At 46.7% G+C, this 23,363-nt stretch overlaps 1 protein-coding gene and 1 long non-coding RNA gene across 2 annotated transcripts in view; one reads left to right on the top strand and one right to left on the bottom strand.

The window, feature by feature from the left end:
* The first annotated feature begins 4,319 nt into the window (after positions 1–4,319).
* The window catches only part of LOC110487187 (general transcription factor 3C polypeptide 1), a 108,763-nt gene continuing 89,719 nt past the window's right edge, over positions 4,320–23,363 (top strand). The window contains exons 1-9 of the mRNA XM_036973336.1: positions 4,320–4,794; positions 5,465–5,668; positions 6,864–7,040; positions 7,268–7,411; positions 12,030–12,126; positions 13,876–13,999; positions 20,588–20,767; positions 20,923–21,038; positions 21,604–22,150. Of these exons, the coding sequence (XP_036829231.1) occupies positions 4,574–4,794; positions 5,465–5,668; positions 6,864–7,040; positions 7,268–7,411; positions 12,030–12,126; positions 13,876–13,999; positions 20,588–20,767; positions 20,923–21,038; positions 21,604–22,150 (1,810 nt within the window). The 5' untranslated portion in view covers positions 4,320–4,573. The remainder of the gene's footprint in view (positions 4,795–5,464; positions 5,669–6,863; positions 7,041–7,267; positions 7,412–12,029; positions 12,127–13,875; positions 14,000–20,587; positions 20,768–20,922; positions 21,039–21,603; positions 22,151–23,363) is intronic.
* LOC118948238 lies at positions 22,306–23,090 on the bottom strand. Its single transcript, XR_005042092.1, has 4 exons — positions 23,022–23,090; positions 22,626–22,717; positions 22,375–22,473; positions 22,306–22,322 (listed from the first exon to the last, which is right to left on the bottom strand). It is a non-coding gene; the product is annotated as an uncharacterized LOC118948238 (long non-coding RNA).

The raw sequence follows: 23,363 nt of genomic DNA, 5'->3' as shown, positions 1-23,363 counted from the left end.
ACCCCTACACTCTAGGTTGAACCCTAACCCCTACACTCTAGGTTGAACCCCCTACACTCTAGGTTGAACCCCCTACACTAGGTTGTAACCCCATACACTCTAGGTTGAACCCCCTACACTCTAGGTTGAACCCCCTACACTAGGTTGTAACCCCATACACTCTAGGTTGAACTCCCCTACACTCTAGGTTGAACCCCCTACACTCTAGGTTGTAACCCCCTACACTCTAGGTTGAACCCTAACCCCCTACACTCTAGGTTGAACCCTAACCCCCTACACCCTAGGTTGAACCCTAACCCCCTACACCCTAGATTTGGAGTGGGGGCTAGGGATCGGTTTGGAATTTGAAAACTGTCTGTCGATCATTAATGTACTGCAGCTCTCCCCAACTTCTCCCCTCAGACACCCAGGGCCTGTATCTGTTTCACATCAAAGCTGCTCCATAGCAGAGCACAGATCTGGGATCAGTTTACCCCTAACCCTGTGATGTGTCTCAAGTGACACCCTATTCCCTATATAGTGCACTACTTTTCACCAGGTTTCATAGGGCTGTGGTCAGAGGTAGTGCGCGATATAGGGAATAAGGTGTCACTCCGGAGAGGAAACTGTCTTAGGATCTGTTTTTTTTTTTTTTTACTCCAAGGTTCCTGGACTGTGTGTGTGTTCTATGTACTAAGTTGTATTTCTACAATGAACTGATCTACGGTGCGTGGATCTATGTAAAGCCAAAGAACATTCGTAACCTGTCTGTGTCTGGACACTGTCTGTACATCTGTCTCTGTCCGTACAGTTAGTCCCGTTGTGAAATATCTTGTTTTATTGTGTATCTGTCTGTATGGCAGAAATTAACTTAGTTATCCCAATTTCCCTCAATCGTCCAATCTATAATGTGGAGTTAAATGTATTGGGTTTTAAATCAACTTCTGGAGAAACAGTGCCTGAAGGTGACTTGTACTCAGATCTGGTCGAAGAGGGTAAATAAACAATAGGAAAAGTTCATCCCCAAAAAATCCAAGATGGTGACCCACTCTAAATCCAAGATGGTGACCCACTCTAAATCCAAGATGGTGACCCACTCTAAATCCAAGATGGTGACCCACTATAAATCCAAGATGGTGACCCACTCTAAATCCAAGATGGTGACCCACTCTAAATCCAAGATGGTGACCCACTCTAAATCCAAGATGGTGACCCACTCTAAATCCAAGATGGTGACCCACTCTAAATCCAAGATGGTGACCCACTCTAAATCCAAGATGGTGACCCACTCTAAATCCAAGATGGTGACCCACTATAAATCCAAGATGGTGGTCCCACTCTAAATCCAAGATGGTGACCCACTCTAAATTCAAGATGGTGGTCCCACTCTAAATCCAAGATGGTGACCCACTAAATTCAAGATGGTGGTCCCACTATCTCCCCCTCTGAATTATAACGTTTTAGATGAGAAAATGTTGTTTCATGCGACAATATCTGTCCAATAAATCGGCAAGCATGTTCTCATTTTATATAAAATATATTTTACGATTATACGTTGGATTATACCTGATTTTAGTTGTAAACTACATTGCCCCTTCTGAATGGTATTTTAATGCTGTGCTATTGGAAGTATTGGGGGGGTGGTGTGTATCCTGGGTGGGGGGGGGGGGGGGGGGGGGGGGTGTGGTGTATCCTGGGTGGGGGTGTATCTTGGGTGGGGGTGGGGGGGGGGTATCCTGGGTGGGGGGGGGTGTATCCTGGGTGTGTGCCTTTTTAATCCCATCCTAACTCAAATCACTGATTGTCATAACCTGTCATTACATGCATTAGCCTCTAGGTGCTGTTTAAATCACTGTCATTTTCGTTTATTATTTTCAACCAACAATTACGCTGTGTCGGTCTAGACGAGCTCTTCACTATGTAAATATGTACATTGTCATATTTCCTATGTTTTTAGTCGTCAGCCCGCTGCCCGCCAGCTAGTCTCTGAGGTTTATAAACTACAGACGACACAGATTGCTGGATTCACTTGTACAGTTCTTTTTAAAAAGGTACTTCGTCAATAAATACATTGAATGAAACATGACCCCTGTCCTTGTTGATGGAGTCGTAGAGCATCATTCTGTTGTCGACGAGGGCCGTCAGGATTTATGTGAAAAGGATCTATTGACGCTCTAGAAAACCTAAACACACTGCTTCTGGCGAGTCACTTCTACCAATCTGTACATGGAGTCTGCTAAAGGTATCAATTAGGGAAGCACAATCTATACATGGAGTCTGCTAAAGGTATCAATTAGGGAAGATATATCGGTAAGCATATCGGAATCGGCCGGGATTGGCTAAAAATGGCAACATAGGCATCGGCCCGATGTCTAGTTTAACGCTAATACCAATATAACGTAGGTAGATGATGTAACGACGCCACAAATTATACCGCTACACGTACAACACAGCATTCCTAACCCACAATGTCTGCTGTGTGGATCGAGCAGTCAACGAGTCCAGCAGTCAACGAGTCCAGCAGTCAACGAGTCCAGCAGTCAACAAGTCCAGCAGTCATTTGAGAAAGTTAGAACATTTCAGCGAGACGACTCAAAGGCGAAATCCATTAACGCCAAGATAATGTAATTCATTGTCCTTGACAATCAACTGTTCTCTGTCGTGGATGATGTTGGCTTTCAGCCGATTGGTCGAGCACCTCGAGCCCCAGTATGTACACACTACTAAGTTGGCACAATTTTTTTTCAGATGTTGCCCTACCGGAGTTACTCAGTATTGTTGAAACGCACATCCATGAGCTACTTGCTACGGGCTTTACTGCTATTAGCTTCACGACTGACATTTGGACCAGCAATGTCAGCCCCATGAGCATGCTGAGTCTGACAGCACAGCGGGTCGATGAGGATTTCCTACTGAGGAAAGCTGTTTTGCTCAAGAATGTGCTGGTTCTCATACCGCTGCTGCCATTTTAATGTCATTTGAGAAGATGTTTGAAACATGAACACCCTCCTAGCGCCATGCAAACAACTGACTGGAGAAATAAGCTCATCACCTGTGTCTGCAGCAGACGTGATGCCCTCTGTCATGGCATTGGAGCGTCTACAGCAGACGTGATGCCCTCTGTCATGGCATTGGAGCGTCTACAGCAGACGTGATGCCCTCTGTCATGGCATTGGAGCGTCTGCAGCAGACGTGATGCCCTCTGTCATGGCATTGGAGCGTCTACAGCAGACGTGATGCCCTCTGTCATGGCATTGGAGCGTCTGCAGCAGACGTGATGCCCTCTGTCATGGCATTGGAGCGTCTACAGCAGACGTGATGCCCTCTGTCATGGCATTGGAGCGTCTGCAGCAGACGTGATGCCCTCTGTCATGGCATTGGAGCGTCTGCAGCAGACGTGATGCCCTCTGTCATGGCATTGGAGCGTCTGCAGCAGACGTGATGCCCTCTGTCACGGCATTGGAGCGTCTGCTCAACAAAACTGCCGACACAGACCGTGGGGTTAACTTGGAAAAGTACTTTAGGCTGTGAACAAGCGATTCGGTGGCATTCTCTCTGAGCCTCTTTACTGTGCCGCCACCATGCTCGATGCTAGGTACAAGGACCACTACTTCGATGCAGACAGGAAACAGGGTTTACGTGAAATGTTACATACATACACAGCTGGATAACATGGAAACAGACACAGTGACATGATGAAATCCTGGTTGAGAATGAAATGACTGAAGAAAACAGCACAGCATGTAAGTGAAAGAAATAGGTTTTGATAATGTTTTACTGGTAATGGGGACATGCTTAAATGCCCTAAAAAATTACTTTTTGCTGTGTGTAAACCATTTAACTACTAGAATGCTGAAAAGGCAGCTAACATTTTTTTATATCGGTATCGGGTTTTTGGTAAGGAAAATATTGGATTTCAGTATCGGCCAAAAATGTAATATCGGTGCATCCCTACTACCAATCTATACATAGTCTGCAAAAGGTACCAATCTAGGGCCCTATTCCTAGGCACAGTTCCTATTGAACATGCTTTTATGTCCAGGATTTAAAATCCCGTAATGTATGCAGGCAATCCTCATATTTGTTCCCTTCACTTTAAGGACAGTCCCGAGCTATTCCGCAACATATTGTAACGACCCTGGCTCAGCCCTTTAATATCAGGAGTTGGATGCAATAACGTTTGTTGATTCCAGTTTATTGCCCTCAATGAATTGTTGTGAGGATGACTATTCAGTTTCCGTTTTGATGTTTACAGGTAAATGTGAGTAGGACGCCATCTTGTGGAACATTGGGAAATGTCCTCCGGGAAACTTGACGGTTCGAGTGACGCGGAATGACGTACAACACAAGGTCAAAGTTTACACGTGCAACGTCACGATAGGAACACAGTTGGAACGTCAGCTTCCAAAGAAAACATACATTTCTGCGTGAATTGTGCTTGATTTAACGTTTAATTTAGCGGTTTTAATTAAAGAGGATACAATGCAGATGCTTTGAATGCATATCGAGACGTACAGTAGTAGTTGGTCATTTTTTTAAAGTTTGAGTTACGAATTTGCAGCGGAGCTAGTGAGCTAACGGTAGTTTGCTAGACATGGATCCGCTAGACATAGTAATGGACGAAGTGGCGTTGGAGGGACTGGACGGGGTTACTATCCTCTCTCTGTGGATTCGGTTGGAAAAGAGGAACCCCGCTTTCCCACGGAATCTAGACCCGTGTACTAAAGAGTTCATTTGGAAATCCTTGGTCTCGAACCACGAAGTCGACTTCTACGAGCTGCCGCAAGAGAGAGCGGATGTCGTGCTCGTCGACCGGTAGGTTGGAGTTGTCTTATTGATCACACGTACAGTGTCAGTACGAAAAAATGGGACGGAGCATCATCTGGATATGTGTGCAACAAAAGTTCAACATTTACCTAATGCTACCAATTCTGTCAAGCCGTCTACGCGTACAGTTTGACGCACACTTTAGATAAATCCAACGTACGTACCACACAGAACGCTCTGCAACGCTATGTTGCAAGGCAAACGCAACGTTCCATTGGAACGAATGTACTTCTTCTGGTCGACCAAAATGCATTGACACTGTCGGCGTGATCTCTAGCTTGTCTAGCTACTACGTCACTTGTCTAGCTACTTCAGTGCGTTCAAAACAAATTAGAAATTGGAGAGAAAAAAACTAGCTCCAAGTGCGAAAATTTGTTTTGAACTTGGATTTCCCAGTTCCCAACATCAGTCCTGCTATACATTTTCCCGATGTCGTACATTTGTAGCGTTATGGCATTGTTTGTTTGATAGCCTATGAATTTGAAACAAAATATCTAACTAGCTAGTAAAATCATTCAGTTAGTAGTGTCACCAAAGCTGACACTACTAACTAGTTAACTAACCTTGTTGGCTAAATATCTAGTGCCAAATGTTCAACTAGCTGCGTGCAAGTTGCCAACGCCACTATCCCTCTCCATGCCGTATGTCTGTTCTTCAGATTTGCAGACATAGATCCAGACACGGGGATTCAGGAAGCATCCCATTGGGACAGAGTGGACTCCTACCCTGTCCAGATCTTATTGGAGGATAAGAGTGGAATCCAGGGCTCGTGTGTCTTCTTCAACGAGAGGAGAAACGTCACCCCAATCATCCGCACCACCAACCTGATGCCGTGTGTAACGGTAGAGGACGCCTTCAAAAGGTGTGTGTGTGTGTGTGTGTGTGTGTGTGTGTGTGTGAGAATTCAAGATGGGGCGGCAGGGTAGCCTAGTGGTTGGAGTAGTAACCGGAAGGTTGTAAGTTCAAATCCCCGAGCTGACAAGGTCGTTCTGCCCCTGAACAGGCAGTTAACCCACTGTTCCTAGGCCGTCATTGAAAATAAGAATTTGTTCTTAACTGACTTGCCTAGTTAAATAAAGGTAAAATAAAAAAGATATCTCTAACACATTCATATCTAGCTGGTCCCAATTCCTCCACCTCTCCACCTCTCCACCTCTCCCTGGCTGGTGTACGTTGGTGTTGTAAACGGTGGTGTTTTAAATGGTGGTGTTGTAAATGGTGGTGGTGTAAACGGTGGTGTTGTAAACGGTGGTGTTGTAAACGGTGGTGTACGGGTGGTGTTGTAAATGGTGGTGTACGTTGGTGTTGTAAACGTTGGTGTTGTAAACGGTGGTGTTGTAAACGGTGGTGTTGTAAACGGTGGTGCTGTAAACGTTGGTGTTGTAAACGGTGGTGTTGTAAACGTTGGTGTTGTAAACGGTGGTGTTGTAAACAGTGGTGTTGTAAACGGTGGTGTTGTAAACGGTGGTGTTGTAAACAGTGGTGTTGTAAACGGTGGTGTTGTAAACGGTGGTGTTGTAAACGGTGGTGCACGGTGGTGTTGTAAACGGTGGTGTTGTAAACGGTGGTGTTGTAAACGGTGGTGTTGTAAACGGTGGTGTTGTAAATGGTGGTGCACGGTGGTGTACGGGTGGTGTTGTAAATGGTGGTGTACGTTGGTGTTGTAAACGGTGGTGTACGGGTGGTGTTGTAAACGGTGGTGCACGTTTAGGTTTCAGCGTCACAAATAGAAATGACTTCTATTTCAGCGCTTGGCAACGCTGGTTGGTGCGCGAGCAGTGTTGGTGCAATAATTGAATAACGAGTTTAAATGTATTTTGCGACGTGAGCTGTGTGGTCAGCATGTTACATCAAGGGTTTAGGGCCAAGGGGGAGGGAGTGATATGGGACCGGCTGTTAACATTACATTAGCTGGCCCGACTACAGAAAGTCATAGACCCAACTGATAACCTCTCCTCCAGGTAGAATCAATCCACAACTTGTCATCAACTAGTCAGGTAGATACTCAGAATGGTCCTAAAACAACACTTAACCCATGATGACCTCTCCTCCTCCAGGTGGGGGAGGAAGCTGGTAATGGTGGCCTCCCAGAGGTTAAGGTTCAGGGTGTTAATAGGTGACGGAGGAGACCCGGACTTGAAGCTGACTGACCACTCATACTGTATCCTGGAGAGGGTGGGGAGGGCCCGCTGGCAGGGAGAGCTACAGAGAGACCTGCACTCCTGCTCATTCAAGTAGGAAAACACATCTCTACCTCTTTAGCTACTGAGAGACCTGCACTCCTGCTCATTCAAGTAGCTGGCTTGACAGGAAAACCACAGTGATCTCCTCTACCTCTTTGGTGTTTATGTACCAGCATGCTCTCTGTCACTTTCTCATCTCTGCAAAGTTGCTGGAATACCACTTATTGTCTGTTCTGATTGGTCACACTATGTAATAAGCTGCGTTGTGATTGGTGCAGGACGGACCCGAGGAAGATGCACTACTTGAGGAAGTCTCTGACACAGAATGATCTGATCACCATGCAGTCTCATGTCCTCAGACTGGCCAGCGGAGCACAGCAACACTCCATACTGCTCCTGCTCAAACGCTTCCACGTAGACCGGTCAGTACACACTCTCTAACCTGATTCAGTTCTAAACCTGATTCAGTTCTAAACCTGATTCAGTTCTAAACCTGATTCACTCTCTAACCTGATTCAGTTCTAAACCTGATTCACTCTCTAACCCGATTCAGTTCTAAATTTGATTCACTCTCTAACCTGATTCAGTTCTAAACCTGATTCACTCTAACCTGATTCAGTTCTAAACCTGATTCACTCTAACCTGATTCAATTCTAAACCTGATTCACTCTAACCTGATTCAGTTCTAAACCTGATTCAGTTCTAAACCTGATTCACTCTCTAACCTGATTCAGTTCTAAACCTGATTCACTCTCTAACCTGATTCAGTTCTAAACCTGATTCACTCTCTAACCTGATTCACTCTCTAACCTGATTCAATTCTAAACCTGATTCAGTTCTAAACCTGATTCACTCTAACCTGATTCAGTTCTAAACCTGATTCACTCTCTAACCTGATTCAGTTCTAAACCTGATTCACTCTCTAACCTGATTCAATTCTAACCCTGATTCACTCTCTAACCTGATTCAATTCTAACCCTGATTCACTCTCTAACCTGATTCAATTCTAACCCTGATTCACTCTCTAACCTGATTCAATTCTAAACCTGATTCACTCTCTAACCTGATTCAATTCTAACCCTGATTCACTCTCTAACCTGATTCAATTCGAGGGACTATATTGGCATGGAAAACACATGTTTACATTTCCAAAGCAAGTGAAGTCGATAATTTTTATTGTTTTATTTCACTTTTGTTTATTAACTGTAAACATTAAACTCACAGAAGTTCCAAAAGAATAAAGACATTTCAAATGGCATAATGATGTACAAATGGTTAAAGTACAAAAGGGAAAATAAATAAACATTAAATATGGATTGTATTTACTAGAGGTCGACCGATTTATGATTTTTCAACGGCGATACCGATTATTCGGAGGACCAAAAAAAAGCCGATATCGATGTCGTGTCTTTGGCTATGCCGGATTAAGTGATATGACATGCTATTCTATAAAGTAACTTCTCCGTAATTAATATTACCTGATTGGGCTAATCATGTAAATGTAATTAACTAGAGAGTCGGGGCACCACAATATAATATTTATAGAGCTGTTAACTTCTGAATAAACTCTTAAAGACCTAGTAATATTTTACATCAATAGCTGTCAATATTAATCGTTATCTTAATTCAGTCTCATCTGAAAGTTGTAAATTCTTGGTTATCTGCACGAACCCTGGCTCACAAGTTGAATCGGCAATACAAAATTGGGTTGAATTATTTATTTACTAAATACCTAACTAATCACACAGAATTACACAAGCACATAATTAAATCATACCTTGATTACAAATTACGTCATGAAGGAAAACGTCCCTAGCGGGCGGAACAGATATGACAGCTGGTTACACAAAAGAAAAGGGGCTGGGTTTGAGTGAAAGAGCGGGAAGACTGAGGAACAAAGGTAGAAGCTGTGCTATCGTAAATACAGTATCTTATGCATTCTAAATTACCATCCATTTGGAACAGGAAAATGCAATAAATATTTACTCTGAGCTGCGCTTCGGTAGGTTGGTGGTAGATGGAAGGCCGTGTTGCCCAACCGAGTCCTTTGAAGAATGTCTCTGGTTGTCAATTAGATACGTTGTAGTAACGTCGTTGGGTGATAGACTGGATACTCTGTCTGTTGATTCCTAGCCCTCGTTTGCATCTGCTGTTGCTAACTCAACGGCTAGGAGGTATCACTTCTGTAGTGAATAAGAGTTCAAAGTTCATACCATTCGCAACCAAAGCTCACGCTGATGTTGGCTTCATTCTGTAGTTATTATCTGAACCATTCTGACATTGGACCGTCGTCCTCACGTCATCGGAACAGGAGGTTACTTTGTCGTCAAGGGCTTATATAGGAAGGGAGAGGAGGGCGTGTTTGAAAAGATTTATAGCCCATGTCCCTTCACATTGAGCAGAGTAATTAACTGTAATTAACTGAAAACCCAAATCTCACATTTTAGAAGCTAAAATCACATTTCATCCCATCACGAATAATTTCATATTCAAACATTTAAATTGAACAACAATTCCATGTGAATCCGATAACTCTGATGTGTAGACTTTCCACTGTAGAGTTTATGTCATCTGATCATTGATGAGAATGTCTCAGATGACAACCGAACCGACATCATATTCATTAAGTACCACCGCATATGTTCCATTGGTCGGATTACCAGAATATAGTTAATTTCCCCCCACCTACTGATGTTCCCAGAATCTCTATGTTAACCAAGAGGTTTGCAAATGTAACATCAGTAGGGTAGAGAGAGGAAAAAGGGGGGGAAGAGGTATTTATGACTGTCATAAACCAACCCCCAGGCCAACGCCATGACAACCGATTAATCGGCCGATTTTAATTTACATTTTTTACTTTTATATATTTGTAATAATGACAATTACAACAATACTGAATGAACACTCATTTTAACTTGATATAATACATCAATAAAATCAATTTAGCCTCAAATAAGTAAATGTTCAATTTGGTTTAAATAATGCAAAAACAAAGTGTTGGGGAAGAAAGTAAAAGTGCAATATGTGCCATGTAAGAAAGCTAACGTTTCAGTTCCTTGCTCAGAACATACGAAAGCTGCTGGTTCCTTTTAACAGGAGTCTTCAATATTCCCAGGTAAGAAGTTTTAGGTTGTAGTTATTATAGGAATTATAGGACTATTTCTCTGTCTGCGATTTGTATTTCATATACCTTTGACTATTGGATGTTCTTATAGGCGCTTTAGTATTGCCTGTGTAACAGTATAGCTTCCGTCCCTCTCCTCGCCCCTACCTGGGCTCGAACCAGGAACACATCGACAACAGCCACCCTCGAAGCAGCGTTACCCATGCAGAGCAAGGGGAATAACTACTCCAAGTCTCAGAGTGAGGTTTGAAACGCTGTTAGCGCACACCCAGCTAACTAGCTAGCCATTTCACATCGGTTACACCAGCCTAATCTCGGGAGTTGATAGGCTTGAAGTCATAAACAGCTCAATGCTTGAAGCACTGCGAAGAGCTGATGGCAAAACGCACAAAAGTGCTGTTTGAATGAATGCTACAAGCCTGCTGGTGCCTACCACCGCTCAGTCATACTGCTCTATCAAATCATAGACTTAATTATAACGTAATAACACACAGAAATACAAGCCTTAGGTCATTAATATGGTCGATTCCGGAAACTATCATCTCGAAAACAAAACGGTTATTCTTTCAGTGAAATACGGAACCGTTCCGTATTTTATCTAACGGGTGGCATCCATCAGTCTAAATATTGCTCTTACATTGCACAACCTTCCATGTTATGTCATAATTACGTAAAATTCTGTCAAATTAGTTCACAACGAGCCAGGCGGCCCAAACTGCTGCATATACCCTGACTCTGCGTGCAAGAGAAGTGACACCATTTCCCTAGTTAAAAGAAATTCATGTTCGCAGGTATATGCAGGTTTAAAAATATATACTTGTGTATTGATTTTAAGAAAGGCATTGATGTTTATGGTTAGGTACACATTGGAGCAACGACTGTTTTTTCGCGAATGCGCACTGCATCGATTATATTCAACGCAGGACATGCTAGTAAATAAACTAGTAATATCATCAACCATGTGTAGTTAACTAGTGATTATGATTGATTGATTGTTTTTTATAAGATAAGTTTAATGCTAGCTAGCAATTTACCTTGGCTTCTTGCTGCACTCGCGTAACAGGTAGTTAGCAGGCTCCTCGTGGAGTGCAATGTAAGGCAGGCGGTTAGAGCGTTGGACTAGTTAACCGTAAGGTTGCAAGATTGGATCCCCTGAGCTGACAAGGTTATAAATCTGTCGTTCTGCCCCTGAACAAAGCAGTTAACCCACCGTTCCTCGGTAGGCCGGCATTGAAAATAAGAATGTGTTCTTAACTGACTTGCTTAGTTAAATAAAGGTGTAAAAAAAAAAAATTAGCCCAAAATCAGTGTCCAAAAATACAGTTTTCCGATTGTTATGAAAACTTGAAATCGGCCCTAATTAATCGGCCATTCCGATTAATCGGTCGACCTCTAGTATTAACCATGGTGTGTGTTCTTCACTGGTTGCCTTTTTCTCGTGGCAACAGGTCACACATCTTGTTGCTGTGATGGCACACTGTGGAATTTCACCCAGTAGATATGGGAGTTTATCAAAATCGGGTTTGTTTTTCGAATTCTTTGTGGGTCTGTGTAATCTGAGGGAAATATGTGTCTCTAATATGGTCATACATTGGGCAGGAGGTTAGGAAGTGCAGCTCAGTTTCCACCTCATTTTGTGGGCAGTGAGCACATAGCCTGTCTTCTCTTGAGAGCCAGGTCTGCCTTCGGCGGCCTTTCTCAATAGCAAGGCTATGCTCACTGAGTCTGTACATAGTCAAAGCCTTCCTTAAGTTTGGGTCAGTCACAGTGGTCAGGTATTCTGCCACTGTGTATTCTCTGTTTAGGGCCAAATAGCATTCTAGTGTGCTCTGTTTTTTGTTAATTCTTTCCAATGTGTCAAGTAATTATCTTTTTGTTTTCTCATGATTTGGTCGGGTCTCTCTCTGTCTCTCCAGGCGTAGTAAGTATGATATCCTGATGGAGTTGACCTCTAACCTCCTGTCAGAGGCGCCCAACCACACAGCCTCCATGATCACACTACGAGACCAACTGGTGAGACCTCTGTGTTCCAGTCAACATTGCATCGTTGAGCGGACCTTGTATGCATGTGTACCAGGACATGCAGTGTGTGGATAGAGAGTATCAGCAGTGTGTGGATAGAGAGTGAACCAGGACATGCAGTGTGTGGATAGAGAGTGTACCAGGACATGCAGTGTGTGGTTAGAGAGTGTACCAGGACATGCAGTGTGTGGTTTAGAGTGTGTACCAGGACATGCAGTGTGTGGATAGAGAGTGTACCAGGACATGCAGTGTGTGGTTAGTGTGTATCAGCAGTGTGAGGTTAAATAGTGTGTATCAGCAGTGTGAGGTTAAATAGTGTGTATCAGCAGTGTGAGGTTAGAGAGTGTGTATCAGCAGTGTGTATCAGCAGTGTGTGGTTAAATAGTGTGTATCAGCAGTGTGAGGTTAAATAGTGTGTATCAGCAGTGTGAGGTTAGAGAGTGTGTATCAGCAGTGTGAGGTTAGAGAGTGTGTATCAGCAGTGTGTGGTTAGAGAGTGTGTATCAGCAGTGTGAGGTTTGAGAGTGTGTATCAGGACAGTGTGAGGTTAGAGTGTGTGTATCAGGACAGTGTGTATCAGCAGTGTGAGGTTAGAGAGTGTGTATCAGCAGTGTGTATCAGGATAGTGTGAGGTTAGAGAGTGTGTATCAGCAGTGTGAGGTTAGAGAGTGTGTATCAGCAGTGTGTATCAGGACAGTGTGTGGTTAGAGAGTGTGTATCAGGACAGTGTGTATCAGCAGTGTGTGGTTAGAGAGTGTGTATCAGCAGTGTGTATCAGGGCAGTGTGAGGTTAGAGAGTGTGTATCAGGACAGTGTGTATCAGCAGTGTGTGGTTAGAGAGTGTTTATCAGCAGTGTGTATCAGGACAGTGTGAGGTTAGAGAGTGTGTATCAGCAGTGTGTGGTTAGAGAGTGTGTATCAGCAGTGTGAGGTTAGAGAGTGTGTATCAGCAGTGTGAGGTTAGAGAGTGTGTATCAGCAGTTTGTATCAGGACAGTGTGAGGTTAGAGAGTGTGTATCAGCAGTGTGAGGTTAGAGAGTGTGTATCAGCAGTGTGTGGTTAGAGAGTGTGTATCAGCAGTGTGAGGTTTGAGAGTGTGTATCAGGACAGTGTGAGGTTAGAGAGTGTGTATCAGCAGTGTGTGGTTAGAGTGTGTATCAGGACAGTGTGTATCAGCAGTGTGAGGTTAGAGAGTGTGTATCAGGATAGTGTGAGGTTAGAGAGTGTGTATCAGCAGTGTGAGGTTAGAGAGTGTGTATCAGGACAGTGTGTGGTTAGAGAGTGTGTATCAGGACAGTGTGTATCAGCAGTGTGTGGTTAGAGAGTGTGTATCAGCAGTGTGTATCAGGGCAGTGTGAGGTTAGAGAGTGTGTATCAGGACAGTGTGTGGTTAGAGAGTGTGTATCAGGACAGTGTGTGGTTAGAGAGTGTGTATCAGGACAGTGTGTGGTTAGAGAGTGTGTATCAGGACAGTGTGAGGTTAGAGAGTGTGTATCAGGACAGTGTGTATCAGGACAGTGTGTGGTTAGAGAGTGTGTATCAGCAGTGTGTATCAGGACAGTGTGAGGTTAGAGAGTGTGTATCAGCAGTGTGTATCAGGACAGTGTGAGGTTAGAGAGTGTGTATCAGGACAGTGTGAGGTTAGAGAGTGTGTATCAGGACAGTGTGAGGTTAGAGAGTGTGTATCAGGACAGTGTGTATCAGGACAGTGTGTATCAGCAGTGTGTTTTCTCTCTGCAGAGTATCAGTGAGAGGACCTTCAAGCGTATGTATCAGTACATGCAAGCAGCCAAACTGGTCCAAGTGGTCATTAAACCAGTTGAACACCTCAACCCTACAGTAGGCCCCTGTGATACCAGGAGAGGTATGTACCCTACACACTACCTCAACCCTACAGTAGGCCCCTGTGATACCAGGAGAGGTATGTACCCTACACACTACCTCACTACCTCAACCCTACAGTAGGCCCCTGTGATACCAGGAGAGGTATGTACCCTACACACTACCTCAACCCTACAGTAGGCCCCTGTGATACCAGGAGAGGTATGTACCCTACACACTACCTCACTACCTCAACCCTACAGTAGGCCCCTGTGATACCAGGAGAGGTATGTACCCTACACACTACCTCAACCCTACAGTAGGCCCCTGTGATACCAGGAGAGGTATGTACCCTACACACTACCTCACTACCTCCACCCTACAGTAGGCCCCTGTGATACCAGGAGAGGTATGTACCCTACACACTACCTCACTACCTCCACCCTACAGTAGGCCCCTGTGATACCAGGAGAGGTATGTACCCTACACACTACCTCACTACCTCAACCCTACAGTAGGCCCCTGTGATACCAGGAGAGGTATGTACCCTACACACTACCTCAACCCTACAGTAGGCCCCTGTGATACCAGGAGAGGTATGTACCCTACACACTACCTCACTACCTCAACCCTACAGTAGGCCCCTGTGATACCAGGAGAGGTATGTACCCTACACACTACCTCAACCCTACAGTAGGCCCCTGTGATACCAGGAGAGGTATGTACCCTACACACTACCTCACTACCTCCACCCTACAGTAGGCCCCTGTGATACCAGGAGAGGTATGTACCCTACACACTACCTCACTACCTCCACCCTACAGTAGGCCCCTGTGATACCAGGAGAGGTATGTACCCTACACACTACCTCACTACCTCAACCCTACAGTAGGCCCCTGTGATACCAGGAGAGGTATGTACCCTACACACTACCTCACTACCTCCACCCTACAGTAGGCCCCTGTGATACCAGGAGAGGTATGTACCCTACACACTACCTCACTACCTCCACCCTACAGTAGGCCCCTGTGATACCAGGAGAGGTATGTACCCTACACACTACCTCACTACCTCAACCCTACAGTAGGCCCCTGTGATACCAGGAGAGGTATGTACCCTACACACTACCTCACTACCTCCACCCTACAGTAGGCCCCTGTGATACCAGGAGAGGTATGTACCCTACACACTACCTCACTACCTCAACCCTACAGTAGGCCCCTGTGATACCAGGAGAGGTATGTACCCTACACACTACCTCACTACCTCAACCCTACAGTAGGCCCCTGTGATACCAGGAGAGGTATGTACCCTATACACTACCTCACTACCTCAACCCTACAGTAGGCCCCTGTGATACCAGGAGAGGTGTGTACCCTACCTCACTACCTCAACCCTACAGTAGGCCCCTGTGATACCAGGAGAGGTATGTACCCTACACACTACCTCACTACCTCAACCCTACAGTAGGCCCCTGTGATACCAGGAGAGGTATGTACCCTAGGTATGTACCCTACACACTACCTCAACCCTACAGTAGGCCCCTGTGATACCAGGAGAGGTATGTACCCTACACACTACCTCAACCCTACAGTAGGCCCCTGTGATACCAGGAGAGGTATGTACCCTACCTCACTACCTCACTACCTCAACCCTACAGTAGGCCCCTGTGATACCAGGAGAGGTATGTACCCTACACACTACCTCAACCCTACAGTAGGCCCCTGTGATACCAGGAGAGGTATGTACCCTACACACTACCTCACTACCTCAACCCTACAGTAGGCCCCTGTGATACCAGGAGAGGTATGTACCCTACGCACTACCTCAACCCTACAGTAGGCCCCTGTGATACCAGGAGGGGTATGTACCCTACACACTACCTCAACCCTACAGTAGGCCCCTGTGATACCAGGAGAGGTATGTACCCTACACACTACGTCAACCCTACAGTAGGCCCCTGTGATACCAGGAGAGGTATGTACCCTACACACTACCTCACTACCTCAACCCTACAGTAGGCCCCTGTGATACCAGGAGAGGTATGTACCCTACACACTACCTCACTACCTCAACCCTACAGTAGGCCACTGTGATACCAGGAGAGGTATGTACCCTACACACTACCTCACTACCTCAACCCTACAGTAGGCCCCTGTGATACCAGGAGAGGTATGTACCCTAGGTATGTACCCTACACACTACCTCAACCCTACAGTAGGCCCCTGTGATACCAGGAGAGGTATGTACCCTACACACTACCTCAACCCTACAGTAGGCCCCTGTGATACCAGGAGAGGTATGTACCCTACCTCACTACCTCACTACCTCAACCCTAAAGTAGGCCCCTGTGATACCAGGAGAGGTATGTACCCTACACACTCCCTCAACCCTACAGTAGGCCCCTGTGATACCAGGAGAGGTATGTACCCTACCTCACTACCTCAACCCTACAGTAGACCCCTGTGATACCAGGAGGGGTATGTACCCTACACACTACCTCAACCCTACAGTAGGCCCCTGTGATACCAGGAGAGGTATGTACCCTACACACTACCTCAACCCTACAGTAGGGCCCTGTGATACCAGGAGAGGTATGTACCCTACACACTACCTCACTACCTCAACCCTACAGTAGGCCCCTGTGATACCAGGAGAGGTATGTACCCTACACACTACCTCAACCCTACAGTAGGCCCCTGTGATACCAGGAGAGGTACGTACCCTACACACTACCTCAACCCTACAGTAGGCCCCTGTGATACCAGGAGAGGTATGTACCCTACGCACTACCTCAACCCTACAGTAGGCCCCTGTGATACCAGGAGGGGTATGTACCCTACACACTACCTCAACCCTACAGTAGGCCCCTGTGATACCAGGAGAGGTATGTACCCTACACACTACGTCAACCCTACAGTAGGCCCCTGTGATACCAGGAGAGGTATGTACCCTACACACTACCTCACTACCTCAACCCTACAGTAGGCCCCTGTGATACCAGGAGAGGTATGTACCCTACACACTACCTCACTACCTCAACCCTACAGTAGGCCACTGTGATACCAGGAGAGGTATGTACCCTACACACTACCTCACTACCTCAACCCTACAGTAGGCCCCTGTGATACCAGGAGAGGTATGTACCCTACACACTACCTCACTACCTCAACCCTACAGTAGGCCCCTGTGATACCAGGAGGGGTATGTACCCTACACACTACCTCAACCCTACAGTAGGCCCCTGTGATACCAGGAGAGGTATGTACCCTACACACTACCTCACTACCTCAACCCTACAGTAGGCCACTGTGATACCAGGAGAGGTATGTACCCTACACACTACCTCACTACCTCAACCCTACAGTAGGCCCCTGTGATACCAGGAGAGGTATGTACCCTACACACTACCTCACTACCTCAACCCTACAGTAGGCCCCTGTGATACCAGGAGGGGTATGTACCCTACACACTACCTCAACCCTACAGTAGGCCCCTGTGATACCAGGAAGGGTATGTACCCTACACACTACCTCACTACCTCAACCCTACAGTAGGCCCCTGTGATACCAGGAGAGGTATGTACCCTACACACTACCTCACTACCTCAACCCTACAGTAGGCCCCTGTGATACCAGGAGAGGTATGTACCCTACACACTACCTCACTACCTCAACCCTACAGTAGGCCCCTGTGATACCAGGAGAGGTGTGTACCCTACCTCACTACCTCAACCCTACAGTAGGCCCCTGTGATACCAGGAGAGGTATGTACCCTACACACTACCTCACTACCTCAACCCTACAGTAGGCCCCTGTGATACCAGGAGAGGTATGTACCCTACACACTACCCCACTACCTCAACCCTACAGTAGGCCCCTGTGATACTAGGAGGGGTATGTACCCTACACACTACCTCACTACCTCAACCCTACAGTAGGCCCCTGTGATACCAGGAGAGGTGTGTACCCTACCTCACTACCTCAACCCTACAGTAGGCCCCTGTGATACCAGGAGAGGTATGTACCCTACACACTACCTCACTACCTCAACCCTACAGTAGGCCCCTGTGATACCAGGAGAGGTATGTACCCTACACACTACCTCACTACCTCAACCCTACAGTAGGCCCCTGTGATACCAGGAGAGGTATGTACCCTACACACTACCTCACTACCTCACTTCCTCAACCCTACAGTAGGCCCCTTTGATACCAGGAGAGGTATGTACCCTACACACTACCTCACTACCTCAACCCTACAGTAGGCCCCTGTGATACCAGGAGAGGTATGTACCCTACCTCACTACCCCAACCCTACGGTAGGCCCCTGTGATACCAGGAGAGGTATGTACCCTACCTCACTTCCTCAACCCTACAGTAGGCCCCTGTGATACCAGGAGAGGTATGTACCCTACACACTACCTCACTACCTCAACCCTACAGTAGGCCCCTGTGATACCAGGAGATCTACACACTAGTCTGACGTCTGGTTCTCCTAGACACTAGCCTGACGGCTGGTTCTCCTAGACACTAGTCTGACGGCTGGTTCTCCTAGACACTAGTCTGACGGCTGGTTCTCCTAGACACTAGTCTGACGGCTGGTTCTCCTAGACACTAGCCTGACGGCTGGTTCTCCTAGACACTAGTCTGACGGCTGGTTCTCCTAGACACTAGTCTGACGGCTGGTTCTCCTAGACACTAGTCTGACGGCTGGTTCTCCTAGACACTAGTCTGACGGCTGGTTCTCCTAGACACTAGTCTGACGGCTGGTTCTCCTAGACACTAGTCTGACGGCTGGTTCTCCTAGACACTAATCTGACGGCTGGTTCTCCTAGACACTAGTCTGACGGCTGGTTCTCCTAGACACTAGTCTGACGGCTGGTTCTCCTAGACACTAATCTGACGGCTGGTTCTCCTAGACACTAATCTGACGGCTGGTTCTCCTAGACACTAGTCTGACGGCTGGTTCTCCTAGACACTAGTCTGACGGCTGGTTCTCCTAGACACTAGTCTGACGGCTGGTTCTCCTAGACACTAGTCTGACGGCTGGTTCTCCTAGACACTAGTCTGACGGCTGGTTCTCCTAGACACTAGTCTGACGGCTGGTTCTCCTAGACACTAGTCTGACGGCTGGTTCTCCTAGACACTAGTCTGACGGCTGGTTCTCCTAGACACTAGTCTGACGGCTGGTTCTCCTAGACACTAGTCTGACGGCTGGTTCTCCTAGACACTAGTCTGACGGCTGGTTCTCCTAGACACTAGTCTGACGGCTGGTTCTCCTAGACACTAGTCTGACGGCTGGTTCTCCTAGACACTAGTCTGACGGCTGGTTCTCCTAGACACTAGTCTGACGGCTGGTTCTCCTAGACACTAGTCTGACGGCTGGTTCTCCTAGACACTAGTCTGACGGCTGGTTCTCCTAGACACTAGTCTGACGGCTGGTTCTCCTAGACACTAGTCTGACGGCTGGTTCTCCTAGACACTAGTCTGACGGCTGGTTCTCCTCGACACTAGTCTGACGGCTGGTTCTCCTAGACACTAGTCTGACGGCTGGTTCTCCTCGACACTAGTCTGACGGCTGGTTCTCCTAGACACCAGTCTGACGGCTGGTTCTCCTAGACACTAGTCTGACGGCTGGTTCTCCTAGACATTAGTCTGACGGCTGGTTCTCCTAGACACCAGTCTGACGGCTGGTTCTCCTAGACACTAGTCTGACGGCTGGTTCTCCTAGACACTAGTCTGACGGCTGGTTCTCCTAGACACTAGTCTGACGGCTGGTTCTCCTAGACACTAGCCTGACGGCTGGTTCTCCTCGACACTAGTCTGACGGCTGGTTCTCCTAGACACTAGTCTGACGGCTGGTTCTCCTAGACACTAGTCTGACGGCTGGTTCTCCTCGACACTAGTCTGACGGCTGGTTCTCCTAGACACTAGTCTGACGGCTGGTTCTCCTAGACACTAGTCTGACGGCTGGTTCTCCTAGACACTAGTCTGACGGCTGGTTCTCCTAGACACTAGTCTGACGGCTGGTTCTCCTCGACACTAGTCTGACGGCTGGTTCTCCTAGACACCAGTCTGACGGCTGGTTCTCCTAGACACTAGTCTGACGGCTGGTTCTCCTAGACACTAGTCTGACGGCTGGTTCTCCTAGACACTAGTCTGACGGCTGGTTCTCCTAGACACTAGTCTGACGGCTGGTTCTCCTAGACACTAGTCTGACGGCTGGTTCTCCTAGACACTAGTCTGACGGCTGGTTCTCCTAGACACTAGTCTGACGGCTGGTTCTCCTAGACACTAGTCTGACGGCTGGTTCTCCTAGACACTAGTCTGACGGCTGGTCCTCCTAGACACTAGTCTGACGGCTGGTCCTCCTAGACACTAGTCTGACGGCTGGTTCTCCTAGACACTAGTCTGACGGCTGGTTCTCCTAGACACTAGTCTGACGGCTGGTTCTCCTAGACACTAGTCTGACGGCTGGTTCTCCTAGACACTAGTCTGACGGCTGGTTCTCCTGATGCCCTTTGTTCTGTCTGATTCCCTGTTTCCTTCCTCACTCACTCCTCCTTCCTTACTCCCCCTGTCCTCACTGAGGCCACCTTGTTCCCTAACCCCTTGTCTCCTCTCCTCTAGGCACCAAGGTGGTGGCTCGCTGTCTGAAGCTAATCAAACCCTACGTGAGGAAGGAGGTGGTCGAGGCTGAGGATGACGATGATAACGACGATGATGATGGGGGAGGAGCAAATAGGAAGACCGTCCCCACAGAGGGGCGGATCATGGAGAGAGACTTCCTCTCACAGGCCTATGGGATCAGTACGTTCTGGTTTGCTCTTTTCTTATTGGCCAAAATATTGGTGTAGAAATAGATACGTTTTCCTTTTTTTGTTTTTTTGTTTAAAGACGGGAAATGGTTCCATTTTCTGATTGGTCGAATGTCTTACTCTCTGCTTTGTGATTGGCTGATCTAGTCGTGTCCTGCGGGACCAAGGGCATCTCTCAGAGTGCGTTGCGTGCGAGGATGTGCATCGGCAAGCTGGAGTCTCGAATGATCTGCCGACTGCTGGAGAGGACAGACATGATCAAGGTAAAGTCTGTGTGTGTGTGTGTGTGTGTGTGTGTGTGTGTGTGTGTGTGTGTGTGTGTGTGTGTGTGTGTGTGTGTGTACACATTACGTAAATATATGCACGGATATGTCATCTACTGTGATGTCACCGTTGTTTTGTCATAGATCATCATTGATCTGTAATTTTTCTGTCTGTCATGTTGAAGCTGATTGAACTGTGTCTGTCTGTCTGTCATTGAACTGTGTCTGTCTGTCATTGAGCTGTGTCTGTCTGTCTGTCTGTCTGTCTGTCTGTCATTGAGCTGTGTCTGTCTGTCATGTTGAAGCTGATTGAACTGTGTCTGTCTGTCATGTTGAAGCTGATTGAACTGTGTCTGTCTGTCTGTCTGTCATGTTGAAGCTGATTGAACTGTGTCTGTCTGTCATTGAACTGTGTCTGTCTGTCATGTTGAAGCTGATTGAGCTGTCTGTCATTGAGCCGTGTCTGTTTGCCTTGTAAATGTCATTTTTCCCATGTTTTATATAAAAAAAAATTAATGAAATAGACAATTGTGTGTGTTACCCTTGTGTCCGTCCGTCACCTCAGGGTTTCATGGAAGACGAGGGTCGTCAGAGGACCACTAAGTACCTCGGCCATCTGCACGTCGACGAGTCCGATCTGCTTCGACATCTCGTGAAAGAGCAGGAGCGATCAGAGCGGCTTCGCACTGTAGGGGGAGGAGGGGAAGGAGAGGGGGCGCCCCAAACCCCAGCGCAGGCCACCCTAAAAACACCAGCTACCACAAAGACTCGGCCTACCCGTAAAACAACATCGCCTCTGGAACCTCTGGGAAACACTGTAGGGGGAGGAGGGGAAGGAGAGGGGGCCCCCCAAACCCCAGCGCAGGCCACCCTAAAAACACCAGCTACCACAAAGACTCGGCCTACCCGTAAAACAACATCGCCTCTGGAACCTCTGGGAAACACTGAGGGAGAGGAGGAGAGAGAGAGGGACGAGGATGACGAAGACTGGGAAGTCGAGAAGAAAGTGAAGAAGAAGGGAGCGAAGAAAAAAAAGAAAGTGGGCAAGATGTCTCTCCTGAAGCAGTCCAAACTCAACTTCCTGGTAGCTCATCACTCTGCACCTATCACGAGTAAGGACCCAACACCTTAAATACAGTCCAAACTCAACTTCCTGGTAGCTCATCACTCTGCACCTATCACGAGTAAGGACCCAACACCTTAAATACTGACATAACTCTACTTCCTGGTAGCTCATCACTCTGCACCCATCACGAGTAAGGACCCAACACCTTAAATACTGACCTAACTCTACTTCCTGGTAGCTCATCAGTCTGCACCCATCACGAGTAAGGACCCAACACCCTAAATACTGACCTAACTCTACTTCCTGGTAGCTCATCACTCTGCACCCATCACGAGTAAGTACCCAACACCTTAAATACTGACCCAACACCTTAAATACTCACCCAACACCTTCAATACTGACCCAACACCTTAAATACTCACCCAACACCTTCAATACTGACCCAACACCTTAAATACTGACCTAACTCTACTTCCTGGTAGCTCATCACTCTGCACCCATCACGAGTAAGTACCCAACACCTTAAATACTGACCCAACACCTTAAATACTGACCTAACTCTACTTCCTGGTAGCTCATCACTCTGCACCCATCACGAGTAAGTACCCAACACCTTAAATACTGACCCAACACCTTAAATACGGACCCAACACCTTAAATACTGACCCAACACCTTAAATACTGACCCAACACCGACCCAACACCTTAAATACTGACCCAACACCGACCCAACACCTTAAATACTGACCCAACACCTTAAATACTGACCCAACACCTTAAATACTGACCCAACACCGACCCAACACCTTAAATACTGACCCAACACCGACCCAACACCTTAAATACTGACCCAACACCTTAAATACTGACCCAACACCTTAAATACTGACCCAACACCTTATATACCGACCCAACACCTTAAATACTGATCTAACTCTACTTCCTGGTACCTCATCACTCTGCACCCACCCTAAACACCCAATTCCCTACCCCTTAGCATCCTGTAGGGGTTCAATCTAACTAATGCTCATTTAAGATTTCATCTCCATCTCCGTCCCATTCGGAAAGTATTCAGACCCCTTCACTTTTTTTCCCTCATTTTACAGCCTTATTCTAATATAATAATAAATTTTATAAATCCCTCATCAGTCTACCCACACCACTCCATAATCACAAAGCAAAAACAGGTTATTTAGACATTTCTGCAAAAGTATAAAAAATAAAATAAAAAGACAAATGAAATATCACATTTACTTAAG

The sequence above is a fragment of the Oncorhynchus mykiss genome, unplaced genomic scaffold (assembly GCF_013265735.2).
Source record: "Oncorhynchus mykiss isolate Arlee unplaced genomic scaffold, USDA_OmykA_1.1 un_scaffold_229, whole genome shotgun sequence".
Lineage (NCBI taxonomy): Eukaryota > Metazoa > Chordata > Actinopteri > Salmoniformes > Salmonidae > Oncorhynchus > Oncorhynchus mykiss.
Note: the sequence above shows the minus strand (reverse complement) of the source record. Positions and strands in the feature narration are given on the sequence as shown.